The sequence below is a fragment of the Brassica oleracea genome, chromosome C8 (assembly GCF_000695525.1).
Source record: "Brassica oleracea var. oleracea cultivar TO1000 chromosome C8, BOL, whole genome shotgun sequence".
NCBI lineage: Eukaryota > Viridiplantae > Streptophyta > Magnoliopsida > Brassicales > Brassicaceae > Brassica > Brassica oleracea.
In genome coordinates, this window is record NC_027755.1 from 41,337,599 (window position 1) to 41,361,776 (window position 24,178).

General features: G+C 31.2%; 4 protein-coding genes across 4 annotated transcripts; 1 reads left to right on the plus strand and 3 right to left on the minus strand.

The window, feature by feature from the left end:
- The first annotated feature begins 1,963 nt into the window (after nt 1-1,963).
- On the plus strand, nt 1,964-2,974 carry LOC106309430 (NAC domain-containing protein 4-like). The gene is made up of 4 exons (XM_013746455.1): nt 1,964-2,120; nt 2,220-2,479; nt 2,576-2,689; nt 2,786-2,974. Exons 1-4 carry the CDS (start codon nt 1,964-1,966, stop codon nt 2,972-2,974), a joined length of 720 nt encoding a protein of 239 aa, XP_013601909.1.
- Nucleotides 2,975-3,801: 827 nt separating this feature from the next.
- Nucleotides 3,802-5,575, minus strand: LOC106310019 (soluble inorganic pyrophosphatase 1-like). Its single transcript, XM_013747212.1, has 9 exons — nt 5,457-5,575; nt 5,074-5,179; nt 4,971-4,999; nt 4,812-4,877; nt 4,607-4,714; nt 4,463-4,528; nt 4,265-4,385; nt 4,111-4,192; nt 3,802-4,017 (listed from the first exon to the last, which is right to left on the minus strand). Exons 2-9 carry the CDS (start codon nt 5,177-5,179, stop codon nt 3,975-3,977), a joined length of 621 nt encoding a protein of 206 aa, XP_013602666.1. The 5' UTR covers nt 5,457-5,575; the 3' UTR covers nt 3,802-3,974.
- A 5,544-nt stretch (nt 5,576-11,119) lies between these two features.
- On the minus strand, nt 11,120-13,903 carry LOC106310482 (WAT1-related protein At1g01070-like). The gene is made up of 6 exons (XM_013747714.1): nt 13,701-13,903; nt 13,307-13,369; nt 12,997-13,113; nt 12,053-12,455; nt 11,477-11,628; nt 11,120-11,387 (listed from the first exon to the last, which is right to left on the minus strand). The coding sequence occupies exons 1-6, from the start codon at nt 13,901-13,903 to the stop codon at nt 11,240-11,242; spliced, it is 1,086 nt and encodes a 361-aa protein (XP_013603168.1). The 3' UTR covers nt 11,120-11,239.
- Nucleotides 13,904-18,854: 4,951 nt separating this feature from the next.
- On the minus strand, nt 18,855-24,019 carry LOC106310065 (WAT1-related protein At1g11460-like). The gene is made up of 6 exons (XM_013747259.1): nt 23,767-24,019; nt 23,617-23,679; nt 21,755-21,871; nt 20,313-20,715; nt 19,292-19,443; nt 18,855-19,188 (listed from the first exon to the last, which is right to left on the minus strand). Exons 1-6 carry the CDS (start codon nt 23,970-23,972, stop codon nt 19,023-19,025), a joined length of 1,107 nt encoding a protein of 368 aa, XP_013602713.1. The 5' UTR covers nt 23,973-24,019; the 3' UTR covers nt 18,855-19,022.
- Between the last annotated feature and the right edge of the window lie 159 nt (nt 24,020-24,178).

A 24,178-nucleotide genomic window follows, 5' to 3' on the forward strand; every position in this document is an offset into this window, starting at 1 on the left:
AGGAGAGTTTGTGATGATAAGAATTGGTTAGAGAAGACAGTTGTATCAATTCAACACAAAAAACAAAAAATGTCAAAACTCCCTTTCACGTTCGAAAATGACATGTTCTACAAAAGCAAACAAGATTAATATCAAATAAAAAAAAGGTACATGAGTAATTGAAATAAAAAGAATAAAAAAGGTACATATTTTTTTTTTTGATCACTGAGCGCTCTCTAGAATCCCGGAGGAGTCGAACCCGTGTGCCTTGGGATCTAGTTCACTCTAGTGCTTTACCACTAGGCTATTCTGTCCCGGCAAAAAAAAAAAAAAAAAAAAAAAAAAAAGGTACATATATTTACTACTTTTCAAGAGCCTCTTAAAGTCCACATCATATATGTGGCTGTTCATGTTGATACCTAATTCCAAATCCCATTGGACTAATGTTAATTATTATTTTACTACCTCTTTAGATTTTGATTTTTGTATATGTACACAAATAATTGAACAACAAAAAACTGTTTAATCTTACCAGAGAGTATTGACTGTTGAATGAACAATGACTTGCATCCTCGGGCCCATTATCAATGACCAATAATGTACCACTGATTTTGTAATACTGGGTTATGTTTAACATTAAGATGGACCGTTAATGAAAGACCCAACTAACAAGTGGATGATTATTTATGAAAAAGTGGATGTTTATTTTCTCCATATCCATGAATGAAAATGCTTAACGAGGGTATTGGGAGCAAGAGTAGCTGCATCAGCAGCGGCAGGGGGGGAAGAAGAAGGCGTCGTTGTTGCCAGTGGTGGAGCCACCTTTATGGGAGGTGGGTCAATTGACCCAGGTGGAAAAGAATTTTTTGCTTATATTTACAAAACAAAAATGGGAAAATACTGTAAAAATTAGCCTATTGACCTTTATGATGTATGCAAGCTCGTAGAGCAGTAAGTCATGGCTACACTCTCACATTCACTAAACATATCAAGTTTGGTTTACCTTCAACTCTAATTTTTTAATTTTTTTTTTTTTTTTTAATCTGGGGTAGCCCAAATCCATGGAGAAGCCCAGACTAATACTTCAACTCTAATTGTTACCGCCATTGGTCTCTTCCTTATCAAGTAATCCATAACTCACTCTGTACATGCTTTCTTTATTTTCTCTAGTTGATGAAAAACATTTTTCATTTCAAGAACCAATCACTATGTTCATTTCATCCTTTGTACACGCTTTTGTAATTCAATATTTACACCTTAGAAAAGAAACAAGTAGCTATAGCAACTATATGTGATTTATGTTGAATGAATGGCACACACTTTTTTCTCTAAAGGTGATTCCTCACGTATTCATGGACAATTAAGAAAATAAAACAGATTTCTTTTTTCTTTAACTAAATGCCACGTGGACATAATACATGCAACGTGTTTAATTCTCCGAAGTTCAACGACTTCCGTCCCTTTGTTTTGGTTGGTCGAACGACGTCTATAAACCCAATATATTTTTTGCCAACTGACAAGCTGTACGAAGAACTAATAAGACGATCTATAACGCAGCTAGCAATCGTGGCTGTACCACGGTGACCTGATCCGAATCAGAGGTCAACGTTAAATCTCTATGATAGTTTATTAATTTTAAATATTTATTTTAATTTTTGATATTTCGACGCAGGTATCGTAGGCACCGGGGCTTCTTCTATTTCTTCAACTACAAGCCCCAAATTTAAATACTATACTATATATATTGAAGACCACTACTGTACGTTATCAAAAACGACCGTGGACCTTCGTCTTTGTCTTCATTTTTTCCTTCTTGAATTTTTAATATTGTCCCGCACCATTTGGCACGTGTGAGACCGGACCTTTATGGTTGATAGTTGTCTCCCTATAAATATATACTTCACCGTCTTTTCTTTCTCCCACGATTGATAGCTCTCTCTGTTTCTCAGTTTGGTTATCGGACAACATTTGTGGCGGAAGCAAAATGGAGAATCTGGTGGGGCTAAGGTTTATTCCGACAGACGAGGAGATCGTCGACCATTATCTCCGTCTTAAAAATATAGGTGGTTCCAACACGAGCCATGTCGATGAAGTCATTAGCACAGTCAACATCTGTAACTTCGATCCTTGGGATCTGCCTCGTACGTCTCCTTCCCACTGATTCTATCAAGTTTAAATCATTGGCTAACAATATTCTGATTCCTATCGTTCTTTTTTCGGGGGGTTTTGTTATTTCTCAGCGCAGTCGAGGATCGCGTCGAGTGATCAGGTTTGGCATTTCTTCGGACGCAAGGAAAGCAAATATAACAAAGGTGAGCGACAGAAGAGGAAAACCAAGTCTGGTTTTTGGAAGAAAACCGGTAATACCTTGCCTATCAAGCGAAAGAGAGGTAACCGCCAAAAAATCGGTGAGAAACAGGTTTTGGTGTTTTACAAGAACGGATCCAAATCCAACTGGGTTATGCACGAGTATCACGCTTCTTGCCTCTCTCCTCCTCAGGTACATTTTCAGTCTTGCTCGGCTTTCACTACCGCTATGCTTTGTTTGTTTGTGTAAGTACAGTAATCAATCGATTATGCTGAATTGGTTTGACAGAGCGGCGCATATACTATCTGCAAAGTACAGTTTAAGGGTGAAGCAAGTGAGATCTCTTCTTCTTCCGGTGTCGACAATGTTGAGCACAGTCCCACTCCTATGACCAATCCTGAGGTGGGTCAATATCTCTTTTACTTCCTCAGAAGTCAGAACCATATCTCATAGACACTCATTTGTATTCTTCTTCCCCCTTTTTTTTCTGGATTACAGAGTCCAAGTCAGTTTAGTGGTTTTCGTGACCATCAGCAAGAAATGCAGTTCGAAGCTGAAACTCAGACAGATTTCGAAGAGCTATTAAGCTATGATTTGAGTAGCCTGCTTGATTATGATGGTGATGAACAGATTGAGATTGCTTCTATGCAAAAGTCAATGACCAGTATCTTCATCGGTCATATATAGTAGTGATGATTAGTGATTCTGATTACATGATTTTACTTTTTCGGTTTGTCCCTTGATCAAGAAGAAGGGAGCTGTTTTTGTATTACAATATAGGTTTTTAGTTAACAAAATTCACCATTGTTCAGTGATATGATTTTGTAGTTTCCACATATGTATAAGTTATATCTTAGCTTGTTTCGTTACATGTAAGATATATGAAAAGAAAAAGAGAGTTTGTGGTAAGAATTGGTTCGAGAAGACAAATTTGTATCAATTCAATACAAAGAATCAAAAAAAAAAAATGTCAAAACTCTCTTCTTTGGCGTTCCAAAATGACAGGTTCTACAAAAGTAAACAAGATTAATATCAAATAAAAAAATTTACTTATATTCACTACTTTTCAAGAGTCCTTCAAGTCCACATCATAAATGTGCTTGTTCAAATTGATGTCCAAGTCCAAATCTCCATTGGACTAATGTTAACTATTATTTACTACCTCCTTTTAGATTTTAGATTTTATATTTTTAATATGTAAACAAATAATTGAACACTAATTCTTCAAGTAAAATACTCTCGCAATCGAAATAAATCTATATTCATTTTTTTTTTAAACAATGTTTAATGTTGTTACCAAAGAGTACTGACTATTGAATGAACAATGACTTAAACCTGGATGGGTGGATTATTTCTTAGGCATCAGGCCAAGCTTGATCACTAATGTACCACGCGTATGTTGTTCATGTTGACGTCTAAGTCCAAATCCCATTGGACTAATGCTAACTTTCATTTTACTACCCTTTTTTTTAGAGTTTATATTATATTTATTTTACAATATAAATGTAAACAGATACTTGAACAATAATTCTAATCATTCCAAGAAACAGATTCAATCGGAATGAGTTGACAAGGACAAATGAAAGATCCAAAATCTTACAAGAAAATGCAGAGGAAGTATCAATTAAAGATAAAAAGGTAAACAGAAACCAAGATGTTGCAAGAGATGTTCTGAGGAGAAGAAGCTTCAACGTCTCAGGGTATGGAGAATGTACTCAGCATAGAGGTCCCTGTAAATGAAAAATCAAAATCCAAGAGTAGTTGATTTAAAACTTGAAAAGCTGTAAGAAAGTTTGGTTGTTAGTGGAGAAACAGAGACTTACATAGAGTACTGGATAGCGTCAATAGCATTCTCAGATGGCAGAAAATCATTAACCGCAACTTCCTTGTTCTCGTTCTTCTTGTCTATATACGTTAAATGGAAAACCTAACACTTACTGAGAAATCGAATAAAAAGTGAACAATAAAAGAGGATACAGTCTTCAAAGAAACGACGGATCTCAGAGAGACGGTGAGGAGGAAGTTCTTTGATGTCAATGTAATGCTTGTACTCAGGATCATCAACACAGACTGCTATGATCTTGTCATCTTTCTCACCCTGAATACAAGAAACAAACAAGAATCATTTATAAAGCAAAGCTCAATGATTAGCCAATGACCCTATTGGATTATTACCTGGTCAATCATAGGCATTAATCCAATAGCACGAGCACGTAGAAAACAACCAGGAAGCACAGGTTCCTACACAGATTTTGTTAAATTGAGTGAGTGATGTGAAAAAAAAAAAAAAAAAAAAAAAAAAAAGAGTGAGAGAGATACCTGCATGATGACTAAAACATCAATAGGGTCATTGTCTTCACACAATGTGCGAGGAACGAAACCATAGTTGTGTGGGTAAACAACTGATGAGTAGAGAATACGATCAACCTGGAATTAAAAATCAAAATTTTGTAATTTATGAAGAAACCATTTACTAAAACAAAAACATCAAATTGGAGCTTTATATAATAATAGATAACAACACCTTGATGAGTCCAGTCTTTTTGTCAAGTTCATATTTGACTTTGCTTCCCTTTGTGATCTCAACGACCTAAATTAATATTTCATCCAAAAGATAAGAATGATTCTAATAAAGTGATTATTATTCAATAATAATAAAAAAAAAAAAGGTGTAGAAACTTACAACATTGAAAATCTGGGGAGCTCCAGGTCCTACCAAGAGATTCATGATTATAGTTGGAAAATACAAAACCAAAAAAGGAAAGGAAAGAGCTTTTATAATGTACCAATCTCAAGATCATGCCAAGGATGAGCAGCAACGGATCGTCGGGACAAGGAAGAGAGGATCCTCTCGTTAAGACGAGGCGCAGGTCGCTGCTGCTCTTCACTCATCTGTCAACAAAATAGTCACATTTCTATATCAAAACTCAGTCGAAATTGATCGAATCGTACATCATCATCATCATCATCATCATCATAATCCCTAACTAGTGCAGAGAGCTGGAATCAATTGAAACCACCACATATCTGGTCTGGGGGCCGAATCTGTTGGTTTCTCTATAAAACCCAATAGATGATTTGAGATTTGAAGCAAAACCCATATGATCAAACATCGAAAGCATCCAACTTTGAGATCTAAAGAATTAAAAGGAGAAAAAAAAAAACAAACCTTCTGGAATCGAAAAGGGAGAAACTTTGGGAAAGAAGAAAATACGAGAGTGAAGCGCGTTGTTGGTGTGTAAAATGCAAAAGGCAAAGGGTCTATAAATCGAAACACACGATAAAGAAATTGTATATTATAATGTCTCTTTATATTTTTACGACGTGGGTTGGCGTAGACATGCAAGTTGCAACAATAATAATGTGAGAATTTTATTAACGTGGGTTGTTATGCCTGAATTATCACAAATTCATGGACACATGATTAGTCCACTATGAATAAATTAAGGGATAACTATGTAGTGTTGTTATTCATATCAATGAAAGTATATTAGTTCATGAGCTCGTCTGAATGACATTAGTGTTTCATTAGAATGAACCAGATGGATGCATTCGCGAAGTCTTCTATATTCATCTTCTGTGAAACGTTTGAATCTTCTTGCATAGCAGCAACAGCTTCCTCCTTGTCACCATTTGTTTTTTGAATCAGCGTTTAGCTTGGTTACTCCACTCTCTTCTAAATCATCTCATCTGATGATGAAACCAGGTTTTGATCTTGAAGGGATATGTTTTGTTTCTCAAGCGGTACGTAGTTCATAATCATTTTTATCCATCGGTGGAGTTGGAACTGCAACGGTTGCACTACAAGAAAAAAGGCTTTTCTTAGCGGTTGAATAACGCTATCTAACGATACGATAGCGGTTTTTGAAGCGATGTATCATCGCCCGTCATAATAGATCTGACACATTAGATAGCGGTTTTTTGCGCTGCTATCTTATTGTCATATACTATAGCGTTTTTTTTGTGTGCAATTAAATATTTTTTAATCGCGTATTATTTTCGTTATTATTTACAGTATTAAAAATTTTTTAAAAAATTACCAAAATAAAAAATTATAAAAATTTTATATATCGATATTATTTACATATTTAAGGATTGGTATATTAAACTAAACCAAACTAAATCAAGTTAAACCAATTTTTGAAAAAATAGAAACTAAACCTAAATTTCTAAACCTAAAATCCATTTTCAATCATCTACTGCCGCCACCTCTATCTTCTTCGTGCTTGGCTCCACCTCCACACCACGACCCTAACTTCTGCCACCACAGCTTCTTCAGATCTGACGATTCATTGTCTCCGCCCCATCCATCACCTCAAGCTCGTCCCATTCACCTCGCCTCATTTCTTCTTCCTCTTTCATCTCCGCACCACCTCTGTCGCATCTTCTTCCTCCTCTTCATGACGTTGTCTCATTCTGTTATTAAAAAAAAAATCAAAATCAAACAATGAGAGAGAGAGATGATGTCGAAACTGTTTACCATACAAGCAAATTGACAAGGAACATTTTGTAGAAACTATATGTTGTTTATAGAGTCCATCGAAGTAACATACCTTCAATCCACCGTCCTCAGATCCAGCTCAAAGAACCGTCTGATTTGACTTTGCTTAAGAGGATGGGGTCTGGCCTCGAAACTGGGAGGTCGATTTGGATGAACTGCAGACCTAATCGGAACCTCGAAGATCCCGGTCCCACCGCACTTCCCAACGAAATTCCAGCAGAGAATCGGAGCCGTCAGCGTGGGGGAGGGGGGAGTAGCCGTGGCGGAGGAGAAGTCAGGATCATTGAGACTGGTAAAGAAGGATAAAGCGTAGAGACTGGATATGTTTCTCTGCAATATCGATGGGTTTTTTTGGTTAACTAGAGAGACGTCGTATAGGAGAAGATAAATGAGAAAGAGAGAGATTTAATTGTGACCATTGGATTAAAGTTCATCAACGGCTAAAAATTGGGGTCTGTGAGAAAGAAAAATTAACCAATAGGAGAAAAGGTTGATGGTGCACAAAAAAAAAAGGAGAAAAGGTTGAAGATTGACAAAAAAAATAGTTTTTAACCCTTGGATTAGAATTAATCAATGGCCCGTAAAATAGAGGAAACAAAAATTGGTTTTACATTTTTTTTTTTTGAATTTTCCTAAATTTAAAGATTAGATACTATAATTTAACATTTGAGATATAAATTTTGATTTGAATTTTGTGAATTTATGACTTTTAAAAATTTCATAATAGGGTTCGAATAATTAGAGTTATGTTAAGTATTTTTTTAAAATACAAATTTAAGAGTAACTGTATGGTTTTATACATGTTTGATGTTAGGGTTTAGGGTATAGAGTTTGATTGAGGAATTAAGGTTTGTGTGTTTGGAAGTTATATATTAAAATAAAAAAGAATAAATTTTGAGTTTAAGTTTAAGATTTGAACTTATAGTACAAGAATATTAGAGTTTTAAAGTTTATATTCTGAGTTTAGAGTTTTAAAACTTGTTTAGGGTTTAGGGATTTAAAAAGCCAAACATAACATTTTAAAATGTTTTGCTATTAAACATACGCTATTATAGCGTTTTCAAATATGCCCCTCTATCATAACGTTTCCAAATATACAAACGATATCTAAAAGTAATAGTTATGTCAACCATAACACAATCGAAAAAAACGCTATCTCGGTCTGCTATTAAAACCCATTTTTCTTGTAGTGTTGGTAAGGCAAGGCATGTGACCGGAGTAGGAAGAAGTCCACTGAAGAGTTGAACCATAACTGTGTCCATATTGGAGAATGTAAATGCAACCCTGAGACTCTTGAGGTTAAAAAGAGTCTTATACTGACCCAGGGTAGAGGTCCTAGAGGTTTTTTCTTTTTTGACTTGAATGGCTAAAAGAGGTCATGCAGTCCCATTATTTCATCTGACTTAAAGTGAAATACGGTACATTTGTGTCATACAGTGCTAGTTTGTTACTATAGAGTATAGACTTCTCATGGTTATAGAGAATGAAGCTCTCTCTAATCTAACTCTAGACAGTTTTATGATCTCGATTCGTTTCAGAGCAAATGAAAAAGTTAAAGTTAAAACAGTTATGTGCTATCCTTGTAACCAACCAACTCTACTTAGCAAGACTCCAAATCTCTAGTTGAAGCACTGAGTAAGAAACAGAACCCATAAAAGAACCTTTGTTCCACACAGAACATGGTCATCATTATCAACTAAATTCATTGATCGTCGTTATCTCACTACTACCAACCAGTTGTATCTTTACTTAAGATTCGAAAGGAACAGCTTACCTTTGTGCATGACTTCTGATCTGAACAGCAGTCTTTGTCCCAATATGTTCTGCATATTAAAGAATGAAAAAGGAATCTCACAATCAAGAGGAGATAAAGAAAAAAGAACAGCACAGAAGACAGATGTTAATTTTGTAAGACCTTGTATACGTTGCCAAGCTCTTCCATAAAGCCTCAAGGCTTCTAGGAACCTATCATGTTCATCCTTTGTCCATCGTTTCCGCTGCTAATAGTATATGGCTTTCTTGCCTATTCATCAAAACCAAATCTTCACTCACACAACAACAAAAAATCCAAAAATCTCAAACGAAAAACCTCAAAGCATCCCTTATAGTTAATAATACCTCATCTCCAGATGTATTTGTATCCATCATAACCGCATCTTTACAGCTTCCCACTGCTTCAAACACTATCTACTATAATAAAGAAACCATCTTTGATCCCTCCAAACATCAAAGTATCAAAAATTTAAAGCCGTTGTGATTCTAAATGACCAGGACCGTGCGGGTTCGGTTTCTTCGGGTATTTTGGGTCGGCTAGTTTGGAATTCGGGTAGTTCAGGTTGGTCGAAATATGTGACCCGAAAAAGTTTGGTTCGGTTTTTGGTTTCAAAAAATTTTACTAAAATTTTCGGTTTTGCAGTTAGTTCGGTTAAATTTTTGGTTTAAATTGAATAAAATTTGATTTTTTTGTAATTTCAGTTTGGATTTTGGTTAGTTCGGTTATTTCGATTCAGATTTTGGTTAGTTCGGTTCGAAATTTTGGTTAAGATTGGTATTGTTTCAATTTTTTTTAGAAAACAGAACTAAACAATTACCGAACTGAAAACCGATTTTTTTTGTTATCGAACTAACTTTTTTGTTTAGTTCGGTTAAAATTCTCATCCCTAATCATCCTTTATATATTACTCCCTATGTATCAATATAAGTGGTTTTTAAAATTTTTGAACATGGATTAAGAAAATACAAACTTTTATACAATTTACATTGGTTACATAAAAATATAACTAAATGAAACTAGTTTAACCAATAAGAAAAAAACAGTATTTTGTAATTGATCACAAAATTCAAATGCTATTAAATTCTATATAGAATAGTGAGAACATCCGTTATTTTGAAAACAATTTTTTTTTAAAACACCACTTAAAGTGATACGGAGAGAGTAATTGAGAAGCATTACAACATTTTTTTGTAGCCACGTGTCATCACTATGATGATTTTTAGAATTCCTATAAAAATAGGTTGGTCCATCTAACATATATTATAATTTTTACTAAACTAACTATCAAATTGATTAGTAGTGTACAAAAGCACATTATCAATTCTTTACTTAAATAAAAGTTACGAAATTACCTAATATGATTACCATATATATGACAATTAATGATTATGAATAATAAAATTTTGATTAAAAAAATTGTATCCTCCCTCCTTTTTGTTTAATTTTATATTACTTAAAAAATAAATAATCACATTAACTATTTAATAAAAAATTAGATTTTTTATATGTTATATTTTAAATTTTTAAAACGACTATAACCTATTAAAAAATGTTAAAAGCCTCACACTGAAAATTTTGTGATAAATGGTTTAACTTTTTTTGTTATAGCAAGATACAAGATCATAAAATCGTATGAATATGAAGTCTCATTTAATGGATATTCATATTAAATATATATATATATATATCTATTTTTTCGTTTAAATTAAATAATATACTATATAAAATATATAAATATATTAATTTCAAAATTTGCATTGAAAAAGTATTGAGACCTTAATATTTTAATTTTGAAATTTGCATGAAAAAAATTTCACATTGAAAATTTTGTGATTAATGGTTTAAACTTTTTGTTACAACAAATTTACAAATGTTAATAAAATTATATGAGTACAAAGTTTCAATAAATAAATATTTATATTAAAATATACTATATGTATATTTCAGTATCATTGAAATTTAGTTATATAACACAAAATAAATGAAATGCTTTTTTGGTTTATTCACCAAAGAAAATTATTGTAAATAAACAAAATGTATTTTTTTTATTTATGTGTTTACTTTATTTATTTATATATATAATACGTAAATGAAGTAAAAATAATTTCTATGCATAATCTCATTCTGTGCATGACGTGGATTTTAACCCAGTGATGATGTATTAATAAGTCGGTAGCTTTGATCCTCGGACTATACTATTAAAGCAAACCCAATAATCTATATTCCTACTTTCGATTTTATAGTTCCATTTATTACTGAGATACTTTTGAAGTTTTTTTCTAGGGCAGCAATACCTTTTGTGTTTTAAACAAGATGTGCCTGCTATTAATGCATTCCACCGGCTCATGCAGTGGTAAAGCATAAACTTTTTCATTGTTTTTAGTAAGCAGAGGATTTATGCAGAAACATTAGCTACTTTTTTTAAAAAAAATGAAGTAATCGTGTCACTTAAAAATGTGTCAAAATACCACATTATATCAAACGATATTTGAATCATACGGAAATTTAACCCCAAAAGAATTAATAACGAAGAAAATAGATAAGCTGTCACATGATATTATTAAATAATGATGAATATATATTTGACAACTCTTTACGTTGATGTCTGGAGTTTTAGACTTCAGATAAGGGTATTCTCTCATTATCTCTCCTTAAACATTTTTTGACAATCCTCTCCTTAAACATTAGAACTATTATTTGAAATATTAGTATTTTGTTCTTCGTTATCCATCTGAGGAGGCAATGTAGTTGATGTTTCCGTTTCGTTGTTCTTACCCCACAAGAACACATAGAGACCCATTACTGCCACTACTGATCCAATTACACTGTAATATCAAAACTCCAAAAACTTTAGTTAGTGTTATGAGCATGTACCTACTTTACGCATATATAAATACAAAACAAGTAAAAGTACCTGCCGAGGTATAAAGGAGTGTGTAAGATGAGGAAATCGAATAGAGTAGCTGAGATAAGACCGATTGGAGTAAACGTTGATGCGAAAACAGCTCCCAATTTCTTTATCCCCCATATTGTTGCTACCGTCGACATGGCTTGCCCTACTACTCCCTGTAATTAGTACGTGTATATGTGATATACGAGTTGTAAAAGTAGAGAGGAAGCGGAACCAAAATACGAACAACTCAAAGAAAAAGAAAGTTTCTAGACAAACTTTTGCAAACATTTTGACAAACATGTTATTATAAAACATATTTGTAAAATCAGTTGTTGTTAATGTATTATAACAGATGGGTACTATCTTTAGAAAATGACATTTACCCAATATGAGTAAATAAACGTAGAATGCAACAAATTTTAGTAGGTGTGGTTCGTTAAATTTAATTAATATTTAGAAACCTCATGGTTTTATATAAATGGCAAAGTAATATTAGATAAACCTCAAAATTTCCCATGCGTTTGCATAGTTACCTTGTAATTTATTAATTTATCTTTAAGTCCATTTTAGATTTATCTAAATATTATAATAACTTACAGCGTATACGACGACAATAATCACGAATCGATCATCGATAACCCAGTCTTTAACGTTTCTGCCCTTGTAAAGGCTCAATAGAGCACATTGGAACGCCGCAAAAACTGACATGAGACAGGTGCTCGAGTATTTACAAGGGTACTTAATGCTTAAAGTCCCTTGAAACAACATCCATAGAGACAGCAACGTGGTTCCTATGGTTAAGTAAAGACATCCAAGAAGCCAGTTATTGGTTTTGTCTTGATCATTGTTGTTGTGGTGAAGAGCCTCTCGGTGAGAGTGAGGGTTTGATATTTGAGGGCCTTTGTAGAATGTTAAGAACAAAGCCCCACTTATGCATATTAGAGTTCCCAGCATCTTCAATTTTCCTCCTTTGGTCTTTAGATTCTTTACTTTTTCAATCCTAAAAACGTGTTTATGTAAGTTTATATGATAGATGCCACATAACTTGTTAAGAATATGTCTCATATTATTTTATTTTTTACTTTACAAAAAAACGAACATAAACCTATGCAAAAGGATCGGGATAGTGTACTTGAGTTGTAGACAACAACAAAAAATTATATAAAAATAGTTATTTACTTTTTAAAAGCTAATGATAGATATTATATATATTACATTTGATTCAATGAATCGTGTTATTACTAGGTTCCGCATCCCTTTATCAAAGATTATAAAAATGCGACGTCTAGCCAAAAAGACCTTTTACCAGGAAAAGCTATATAAAGGAGCTCAAATGGATATAGTTACGTATAAGTTTAGGTGATATAAGAAAGCTCTTTCTCAAAAAAAGAAGTTTAGGTAATATCAAAGAAATCATAATCAAATTGCACAAAATCAATTTAGCTAGAAGAATTTTTTTCAAATAAAATATTTTAATATAGAGTTCAATAAATATGTTGCGTCAATACATACATAAAGAAGCCGGGTGGTTCAGTCAGTACCTGAAAACAAGGGCCAAAGCGAAAGTGACTGCAGGCAACATGCTTACCAAAGCACACGAAACAGTTGCTGACGTATACGATAGACCAAGCAAAAAGAAAAATTGCATCAAACTTGCCCTGCAATTTATAAACCCAAAAATAAAACTTAAATAACAATAACTGGGGCGCGTGATTAATATATTTTACTTGAAAGAAAACACTCGAAACCGAAAATAATAATTAACGTATTATAATAAAAATAAAAATAATTTGAAAATAGACGACACAAAATGTCAAGAATTAATTGAAATATAGATTTGAGAGGACAAACCCGAGCAGACCACTGAAGAAATGATCGATGAATAGCATAAGCGTTAGCTTCGGTCTTGTCTTCCTGTTTAACAATTAAACATAATTTTTAGAGAAAAAAAACTTCACTTAAGTGCACATAACATAACTAATTGGCTTTGCTTGAATGTTAAAAAAAGAAGCGAATTAAAAGAAAAGCGAATTCAAACAATCTTCAAATGTATCTGTCTCAAGAAAATGCTTTTTTCTCATAATAGAGATTTCATTATTGACTTACATTTGAAAAAATGTCTTTTGTTATCATAGAACAGTCTTTTTAGTGAGCTAATATCGTTTACAGCTCTATTTTTTAGGGGGGGAGGGTGTGAACAGAATATCACATATACATAAATCGTTGTTTCATAAAAGTTTCGAACCTGTCCAAGATATAGGCGAATGGAGCTAGAATGAAAGCGGAAATAGCCATTCGATAAGCACCAATGACCATATGGTTCACACCAACATCAAGAGCTTTCTTCACAAGTGCATTCACTGAACCCATCGCTATGTTAGTTATCACCATTACTATAATCGGTGAACATTGCCCGATTACTTTCACGCTTTGCGTCTCTTCATTCATCTCTTTCTCTCTCTATATATATGTCTATATATGTGTGAGCTTGTGTGTGAGAGAGAGAGATAAGAGCCAATGTGCTTTTAGTTTGGTTAATCACAAACCTTCCCATATATATAAGGAAATGTTTATGCGTTGTCATTTTTCACATTGGACTTATTCTGGCGTTAACTTGAAAAGAAAAACAAAACAATTCCTAGCATATCTAAAATCTATAAAGCATTTTTTTAGTGAAAAACTGTCTAAGCATGCATGTGTAGTTACTAGTTACACTATGTTCATCCACTCGCAACCAAAAACTTAAAGTTGTTACGTATATCGTTATCGGTATTCCCTGCGGAATTTCAAACGCTTTAATTCTTTTGATTACTATATTATTTAAGGAACTTGCATAGGCACGTTAGCAAAAGCTCACGCATATGATTTTATATAGAGATTATAAAATTATGAATATTCGTTAATTTGGCGAACAATTTATTTACACGATATACGTTATCGGAGAAACATGTAATTTGGTTTTGTCACGTCTTGTTCGTGTCATCTACTGCACATTTTGTACATTACACTGAAACATTTCTCTTATCGGCATACAGATTCAACATTATATTTTAGGAAAAAAACGTAGGTCGCGACCTGTAATTGGCTTGGATTTAGCGATGTGGGAAATAAACGAATCTCTACAATAGTATATTAAGGCAGAGAATGAGTTTTACGCAGATTTTAATGCAAAAAATGAAATACAAATTATACATTGTAAATCCACAGACTATATTCTAAATTTTAAACCTACAAACTATAATGTTCAAAGAGAACAAAATATGTCATATCTGGATATTGGTCATGGATTTTTTTTTTCTCTTGTGTTCACCGGTCATGGATTTATAGTCACCGATCTATAGATCTTTAACTCCTTTTTGTTGTTAAATAAATAGACTTTAACTTTCTCTCGCGTCTTTTACTTATTTGTGTTTCAATTTGTTTTAGGTCTAAACAATTATTCGTTTCAATTTAGCATCATCGTTTATTAGGTGACTCACCCTTGTGTCTTCGGAGGTTGCCCCCGTCAAGTTTCTTTGTAGTTCTTTGTTTCGATCTTTTAGCGATTCTTCATTGGGTTGGAATGTTGGAAGCTGTAAGAACCATTATTTTAAAGTTTAAAGACGCCTATTTACTAATAGGTTGTGGTACCAGACTCTTTTTCTATGCTTTTGGTTTCAGATTTTTGCCACCATAAATTTTGTTGTTTAGCTTCAATTTCTTCATCCCGTTACTTGTTTTCACTATAATCTAAATAACAAATTCGAAAATCTAATATTAATCTTAACATTTTACACAAAAAAAAAGAAGAATTGTTGAACTATATAGCGCACTTTGTCCAACAACTTCACTATCTTTCATAAAAATAAAGGGAATAATTAGTTAAAGTTGTCTCTATTTATAGTACTCCTCCTTTTTCTGTTAAAATGAGTCAGGATATGATATGTACTTAGTGTATTACCATAATAAGTTCATCATTTATGTATCATAATATAAGGTCGGGTGGAAATTTATCATATTGTGAATCAGTTCTTGTTGCACAGTGCACACCGAGAATTTTGATGTACATTAACATATAATCTCTCCGCTTCATAAATATTGTTATTAGCTTTTATTTTGTTTCAAGAATGCTAAAAAGACTAGTAACTATTGTATACCCTAAACACACAAAATGAAAATTTTATGGTCACTAATCTTTAATATTTAATAAACACAAATGTCATAATCCTTTTTTTTTGTAACACGACTTTCATTAATGATTAAACATTCGGACTACATTTTGAAGAAGAGATGATCCTAGCTCTACATATTACAATAAAGCAATACATCATAAAAGATAGATGTAGAGCAACCTCTAAGATAAAATGACAGCGAATTCAGAGTAAAACTCGAATGCGTCGAAATAAAATTTACGGCGAAGCCGGAAAGTTGGAACTTAATCACTTTGGAATGTGACGTTAGAGCATGTTTATCAGTTTGTTTCTTAACCTAGGTTTCTTAAAAATTGGCCGAAAAAAAAAGAAAAAAAAAAGAGGATTAATCGCGGGCCGCCACATGTCGTGGGGCCCACAAAAAAACGAAAATGTCTCTTTTTTTGCATACACAAGCAACGTCTTTTGTATCTTCTGTGGAGCCCACAAAATTTTAATTAATTTTTTGGTTATGAAACCATGGGTAAGCAACCCCTATAAACATGCTTTTAATAGCCGCCAATCCACACCTTGGGATATCGTTGACACGAGAGACCCTAAATTATTACATTTCTACCATATTTTTGAAACCTTTATATAAAATATGTTTACAATTTTCAGAACATTAAAGCACAACATATTAAAAAAAAAACTATTTTGTTTGGCAACAACCAATACTCTTTCACTTATTTGATAAGAAAATATCTTAAAGTATCATTACACGTCAATTTGATGAGTTTCAGTATTATTTGCAGCTTTCCACACTATTTTCAAAATGTAAAATGCATTTCGGTTATATAGATATTCAAAGAAATTATTTTATGTTTCTTTACATGCACAACACTTTTATTTAAACGAGAAATCTAATTCAAGACCAGTTGAAAAAGAAAGGACCGTCTACTCCGAAATTTAAACAAAATAGAATTATTACGCCTCTCCGAATTAAGTCGGACGTAGTTCCTAACCCACTCAAGAAGTAAGCCAATTAAGCAGCTTTTTGCTCAAACCAGGATGCTGTGCCCACTAAGATTGCTATAATTCAACGAAATCCGTCTGTCCTTAATAAATATCGGAAGAAGATGATTGCCGGTAAATTAAATATGTATTCTCGTAAGTCGTCCCAAATGTTCATCTACCTCGGTGGTCCAGTGGGCTTTTTCGCGGCTTACTTTATGGACTTTCGTTTTATTTCGAACGTCTCAGCAACTCTAAACAAAACGTGCAAAGAAAAAAATACACAATGATCGCTGATGATCAGTTGCCCAAAAAATTAAAGCTGGGAAAGTTGTGGACTAAAAAAACTGTCAGTGCTTTATTACAAGGGATGATGCAATTTCTATCTTATTAATAGAAAAGGTGGCCTACTAAAGAATAATGGAATCATGTGATCCGAATAAAATTGATATATTGTTCTCTTTTAGTGTATATTATAGTATATGATTGGATTTGGGGGAATAGTTGTGGAAAGTCACTCTTGACTCCATCAGATATGGTTTGCTCTTCCATATTCCCACTAGTTCATTTATATAAAATAGAATATCATACAAATATTATTTTAACTAAGAACTAGATTTTTATCCGCGCAACCGCGCATGTGTTTGTTTTCATTTTTCTATACATAAATTATTATTTTAGAACATAAGTGGTATATATTTTTAACGTTAATCATATACTTAAATGTTTATATAACTATTTCAAATATAACAATTTTATAATTTATATGTTATAATTAATAAATTGTTTTTTTGAATGACAATTAATCAATTTTTTAAAACCGTATAATTTGTCAGTTCTTATTATAGATTTATCTTATTGTATTTGCATTTAGTTATTAAGAAAATTAATATTTTCATGAGAAAACATATTTGAAAATTATTTTGTATTTAATTTATGCTAAATTCTGACCCGTTTTTCAAAGCTGGATTTCTTTTTACTAATATTTTTTATACTTATTCATTTTAGATAATATATTATTGTATATACAAAAGTCTAGCATATGTCAATTTTTAGACATGTATTATATAGTTTGTTAATTTTAAGCCGTTCTATCATATTATATTTTAAAAATAAATAGTTTATATTTATGAAAAATATTTATGAAAATAAAATTTATAAAGTTATCAGTTGAATATACTTTTATCATATTTATTTAAGTATAATAATTGTATTTTAACATGATCATGACTATAAAGTTGATAAAATAGGATATAATTTATTTATTTTTTATTTTATAAACGATAACTTAAAATACATTAAGTTACTGTTAAAATTTACACAGATTTATTAGAACTTTTAAAATATAATATATAAATATATATTATATTATATTTAAAATGAAAATATATGATTAAAGTAGTTACAAAGATTTTATATTATTAGCTTTAAAGAAATACATGTTAATTTTTATACATGTATTATATTGTTTGCTAATGTAAACTCATCTTATCAACGTATTAGATTTTATTTTTGAACATATTACGAAACTAAAATTCATAAATTTATAAATTTAATACAATTTTATTATATTTAGCTCAATATAATAATTTCTTTTAATATGATTGATTAAGATTATATAATAGATAAAATATTATAGATTTTTTTATTTTTCATTTTATAAATGATAACTGAATATATTAATTTATAATAATATTTCAAACAAATTTCAAAATTAGTGAAAATATTTAAATATAATTTCGAAAATGAAGATCTTGTAAAAATCTTTGAAAACAGATTTGTTAGAATTTTAAAATAAATATATATATACTATTAAAATGAAAAGATATCAAAAGATATTATTGTTAAAGTATTTTAAAGATTCTATGTATTATTAGTCTTAATAAAATACATTTAGTAAGATTTCTAAGTGGTGTCCAGATTAAAAAATCACACATTAAAGAAGTGATAACTTCTATTTTAATATATAAGATTATATTATGGCCCCGACAAAAAATTGTTTCCGAGTGATGCGAAAAAGAATCAATACACAATCAACTTATACAAAGAAACAATGTAATTACCATTAGACGCGCATGTTTGATATATATGTTAAGTACCTCATATCTAAATTAATATGTGGCCTGTAGTAATACACAGAAAAGGATCAATATACATTAATTGCTAAATGATTTTAAGCTAGAGATTTATGAAACTTAATATTATATATATATATTGAATCAAATAGCAAAGATACATTAACTCTCAACAATCCAAATATTTAGTTAGTGGATATACAAAATTAATAATTTGCATTGGACAAAATTTAGAACTATTGAGATGCTCATAGCGTATAAATTTATAATACAATTTTGTCACATTAATCTGAAACAATACAAACATAGTATAAAGAGAGTAAACGGAGGTACTTTATTATATCTCAAATCCTCTTCATTCAAACCATATTAAACGGATAACCTAGAGCCGTTATTGTTCGTGTTATTATCATTAGTATTGTATTTATCTTCGTTTTGGATCGGAGGACACATTGTTGCTGCTGCTTTCATTTCTTTGTTCTTACCCCACAAGTACACGTAGAGACCCGTTACTACCACCACGGATCCAATTATACTGTAATCGAAGTAAGAAAGGCAAAATGTAACAATTAGAGTTTTATATATTATATAGCAGGGACCTACATTCACATATATAAAACGAGGTAAAATGAAATTACCTGCCGAGGCACAAAGGAGTGTGTAAGATGAGGAAATCGAATAGAGTAGCTGAGATGAGCATAATGGGACTAAACGTTGATGCGAAAACGGCTCCCAGTTTCTTAATCGACCATGTTGTTGCTACTGTCGACATCGCTTGCCCCACTATTCCCTATATTTATACATTTTAAATAATCAGGACCAAAAAAATAAAATAATAAATAAATAAAAAATCAGGACCGTATCTATATATTTAAATCCAAATCCAGTCAATTTTTCAAAAATATCAGTATTCCTTCTTTTTCATAAATTTGCATATATTTTTTTTCTACATTCTAGACAAGTTTCAAATAAAGCGGCATTACTTCTTTTATGTAAGTTAACACTTTATTCTCATCATAATTAAACCCCCAAAATATAAGAAGTAACCAATCAACGAAACGAAATGATACCAAAGAACATAGGCCTTTATTAAAAATAGAGTGGTTCAAAACATAATTGTAAAAATTGACTGCTAAGTGACTTGGCTTAGCTTTTGGCATTTATTCCAAAAATGCAAAAAAAAAAAAAAAAAAAAAAAAAAAAAAACAGAGCTCATAATATTGTAACAGAACGTTTCATCCTCTAGAATCAAAAATAATATATATAACAAGTTTCCAATATATTTATTAGTTGTTACCTGGATAGTAAGAATCAAAAATAATATCACCAACTTAATGGTGTCTCGTTCAATTAAGAAAATATTTCGTGTTTTGATCGGCTGAGCAAATCGAAGATACATAGATTTCCAGGGAATGGATTACGTGCACCAGCTTAGTTGGGATTAAAATAATATACACGTCATTACAAAAATTCGAGGATTACATAGTAGAAGATGATAGTGTAAGACAAAAGGAAGTTTTATCTACAAAATTCCATAATTTTAAAGACTAGCAGACTAACACCATGGTTTATTATAAGTTCAAAAAAAAAAAACACCATGGTTTATAAAAATTAATTTTAAATCCCAACTCAGGATATGGTAGGTATGAACTGACTTACCGCGTATGCAATGACGAAAATAACGAATCTATCATCAATGACCCAATCATTGACAGTTCTCCTTTTGTAGAGACTCAAGAGAGCACATTGGAATGAGCCGAACACGGACATGAGACAAATGCTCGTGTATTTGCAAGGGTACTTAATGTTTAAAGTCCCTTGGAAAAGCATCCACATAGAAAAAAACGAGGCTCCTATAGCAGCATAGAGACATCCAAGAAGCCAATTATTTGTGTTGCTTTGATGGTTGTTGTTGTCCTGAAGAGCCTCTGGGTGAGAGTGAAAGTGTGATATCTGAGGACCTTTGTAAAATGTTAATAACAACGCTCCACCGACGCATATCAATGTTCCCATCACTTTTAGCATTCCTGTTTCGCTCTTTAGATCTCTTACACTTTCCATTCTGAAATTTACACAAATTTAAAACAAAACATTTTACTGTATTTGATATGTCCCCATGCATTCTGATACGTTAGGTGTTTAATATATATCCTTAAAATTCATGCGCTGTTTTCTTGTTTTTTTTATAAACAACGCTGTTTTCTTGTTTATGCGTATTATATAACATTAGATATTACAACATTCTCTTGGTGATTGTTTTCCGAAAAGTAATTATATAATCAGTGGCGGATGTAGCATAATGTTATAACACATATAAAATATAAAACTAAAATTAAAATGTAATTTTTAGTAGGAGGGAATAGCTAAAATTTGGGTATATTACAAAGAAATTGAAATTTTCAAGGGAGCAAGTATCATCCTCTTGGTATATGTACGGAGCTAGCATATGATCATGCCGGTCAGATGACCCATGTGATTTTTAAAAATAAAAAAAAATTGCATGTATTTCCTATAGAAACATATGATGAACCTTGATTACCGACTCTTGTATCGTCAATTTGACCCCTGTAAAAAATATTTCCTCCTCTGCCACTGTATATGTACATCCACCACAATTTGCATGAATAAAATAATTCTATGTTTATTAAATTTATTTAAATTTAACTGCATATAATATCTGTTTCAGAAAATCATGTGTTTTGTCTAATATTACGTGATCATGAAAAATAATTATTTGTCAACAGATAATGGAAAACTATTTAAAACAATCAATTCTCAATTTTGTAAGATGAATAATTAATAAAAAATCAACTTTACGTATATATATAAGTCTATTTCTTGTCTTATTAGATCTACTATTCTCAATAATAGAATTTCATGAAATACAATAATAGTAAAAATACTTTTTCTTAATATCGAAATGTTTATGTCAAACATGTCAATCTTTAAAATTCTGCATAAAGATATTTTAGTAAGTATTTCTGTATGATGAAATGAATATTTATCTAGTTTACACGATTATATTATATTATTATGGACTTCGTTAATGATATTTTATGATTATTTAACCTGACTTAGAATGATTGACGGTTCATTAGTACCTTAAAATAAGGGACAAAGCGAAGGTAATTGCAGGCATCATGCTCAGAAAAGCACCCGAAACAGTTGCTGACGTGTACGACAGACCAAGCATAAAGAAAAATTGTACCAAACTCGCCCTGTGGATTATCAAAAATATGTCAAAACAAAACAAAAATTAGAGCTTAGCTATGTAACTGTTATTGCAAAAGTTGACCAAAAAAAAACTGCTATTGCAAAAATAAATACCAAGAAAATCTAAGAGCATTCACAACGGTAAAAAAACTCAAACGAGTCTCTCAAAAATAAATAGAAAATGTGAGTTATTTACAAAATGATATGCGTATCTTATATATTAAAACAAAAGTCACAGCCTTGATTCATGTGTGATTTTTTTTTAAAAAATGAACTCAATGGACATATTCTTAGAAAGTCATGTTACATTTAATATCTAATCTTATCATTTAAATTTTGGGCTTACCAGAAATTTTTATTGGACTATCAATAATTAGATTTAAACAATAGATGATCCATTGAATTTATAGATAGTATAAATTAAATAGATATAATTTAATAATGTAATACTATACCTCTATATGCTAAATATTTAAATATTTGTCGATGTTAACTTTTAAAATTATAAAGATTTTTTTTAAATAAAAAAAATCATATTATCTAATAATGATTAATTTTTACTACTTTAAACCAATGAAAACAAATTTTAAACTATATAGTTTATTTTAAAAATTAAACAAAAACTAAATTTTTAATTATTTACTCGATAATATAAATCTATGAAGCGAAAAGTTTAATTTTTTAAAAACTTTCTAAATTTGTGAAATGTTACGAACATTTAATTAAAGAGTGAGGCTATTGCTATTCTTAAGAAGAATAAAAGGAAAAGAAAAATTTAAAAAGTGAACAAGAATACCAAAAATCACACATCTGAGCTTTTAAGAATTTTACAACAAAATCTTGGAGCCAATTTTTACAAAACAATTTTGGAGCCAATTTTTGTATAACTAATTTGAACTAAAAACTCAAAATTTTACAATGGAGCCAAAATCAATTTTTTGGAAAGTTTTTGATGCTTATTTAAACACCAAACCAGAAATGGTCACTCATTCTTCTCTATGGCTTTTGATTTTGATTTAAATGTTTCAGTTCAAAATTATGAAAGTGGTAATTTGTTTGATTTAAACACAATTCCATCGGAAGAAGAAGAAGAACAGAGTGTTAACAATAGCTATGAAGTTATTCTTCCATTTAGCTCAGGTGATATTATTTGTTAATCATTCATTTTACTCATTATATTAATATCAAATCATCTATTTGTTGGAATATTTGTTTGCGTAATAAGAAAACATGTACGTTAGATTAGTTAGATTTATAGTGAATTTAGAAGACACATATTTTTGTAACTAGTAAATATTAGTAGTTGACTACCTATTAAATTTAAAATTTACTTTGTAAGTTGTGTTCAACTTTTTGGAAAAAGTAACAACTATTTAGTTAAATATTTTTAATTATATTATTTTATTGCTTTGGATTCTGTAACATCTTACATTGTGAAACAAATCTATTTTGCTAAAACTACCTACAAATAAAAACAGAGGGAGTATAATATATACCAATTTAGAATTGAAAACAAAATATTTATATAAAAATAAATGAAAACAAAAATCTGCGCGGTTGCGCGGGTCGAGATCTAGTATTAGTTAAGCGGCAATCATTTATTTGAAGAATTCTCTCTCTTTATCTTATTTTTTTTTCTTTTAGTTATTATTTTAGTTGTGAAAAAATCTATTGAAAGACTACAGTTATGGATGCTTTGACGATGAGAATCATATACTATAAGAACAAATAATTAAAAAGAGGGGCAAACCCAATCAAACCGCTGATGAAATGATCGATCAATAGCCTTAACGTTATCTTCGGTCTTGTTTTCCTTTAAATAGTAAAACATAAGATTCAGAAGAAAAAGTATTTAGTTAAATCACATATAAGTAAGTTGTTGGATCATCAAATATCGAACCTTTCCAAGAAATAAGCGAGAGGAGCCAAAATGAAAGCAGAAATAGCCAGACGATAAGCACCAATGACCATATGGTTAACACCACCATCAAGAGCCTTCTTCACAAGGGCATTTACTGAACCCGTCACTGTATTTGCTACCACAACTGCCATAGCCGGTGCCCATTTGTCTACTATTGATGATCTCTCTCCTTCAACGACATTCATTTCTCTTGCTGATCGCTTTCTCTCTATATGTATGTATGTTAGAGAGTGATAAGACCCAATGTGCTTTGAGTTCACCACAAGGCTTCCCATATTTATAAGCAAAGTTTTTTAAACAATATTAAAGCTTTCACTTTGGACGACCAACTTTAAATTGTTCACTTTTTGGATACGTTATTGGTATTTCACCCGGCTTTTCAACGTCTTAT

What these genes read in the sequence shown, in the direction of transcription:
- LOC106310019 (XM_013747212.1), bottom strand. Translation starts at nt 5,179, where the DNA reads ATGAGTGAAGAGCAGCAGCGACCTGCGCCTCGTCTTAACGAGAGGATC. An exon ending in TTGGCATGATCTTGAGATTG is followed by an intron (nt 5,000 to 5,073) that starts GTACATTATAAA and finishes ATCTCTTGGTAG; the next exon opens with GACCTGGAGCTCCCCAGATT. An exon ending in CCGTCGTTTCTTTGAAGACT is followed by an intron (nt 4,193 to 4,264) that starts GTATCCTCTTTT and finishes TAACGTATATAG; the next exon opens with ACAAGAAGAACGAGAACAAG.
- LOC106309430 (XM_013746455.1), top strand. Translation starts at nt 1,964, where the DNA reads ATGGAGAATCTGGTGGGGCTAAGGTTTATTCCGACAGACGAGGAGATC. An exon ending in CTTGCCTCTCTCCTCCTCAG is followed by an intron (nt 2,480 to 2,575) that starts GTACATTTTCAG and finishes TTGGTTTGACAG; the next exon opens with AGCGGCGCATATACTATCTG. An exon ending in CTCCTATGACCAATCCTGAG is followed by an intron (nt 2,690 to 2,785) that starts GTGGGTCAATAT and finishes TCTGGATTACAG; the next exon opens with AGTCCAAGTCAGTTTAGTGG.
- LOC106310065 (XM_013747259.1), bottom strand. Translation starts at nt 23,972, where the DNA reads ATGAATGTCGTTGAAGGAGAGAGATCATCAATAGTAGACAAATGGGCA. An exon ending in GCTTTGTCCCTTATTTTAAG is followed by an intron (nt 20,716 to 21,754) that starts GTACTAATGAAC and finishes TGTAAATTTCAG; the next exon opens with AATGGAAAGTGTAAGAGATC. An exon ending in TTTTCGTCATTGCATACGCG is followed by an intron (nt 19,444 to 20,312) that starts GTAAGTCAGTTC and finishes GTATAAATATAG; the next exon opens with GGAATAGTGGGGCAAGCGAT.
- LOC106310482 (XM_013747714.1), bottom strand. Translation starts at nt 13,903, where the DNA reads ATGAATGAAGAGACGCAAAGCGTGAAAGTAATCGGGCAATGTTCACCG. An exon ending in GCTTTGGCCCTTGTTTTCAG is followed by an intron (nt 12,456 to 12,996) that starts GTACTGACTGAA and finishes ACACGTTTTTAG; the next exon opens with GATTGAAAAAGTAAAGAATC. An exon ending in TTATTGTCGTCGTATACGCT is followed by an intron (nt 11,629 to 12,052) that starts GTAAGTTATTAT and finishes TACTAATTACAG; the next exon opens with GGAGTAGTAGGGCAAGCCAT.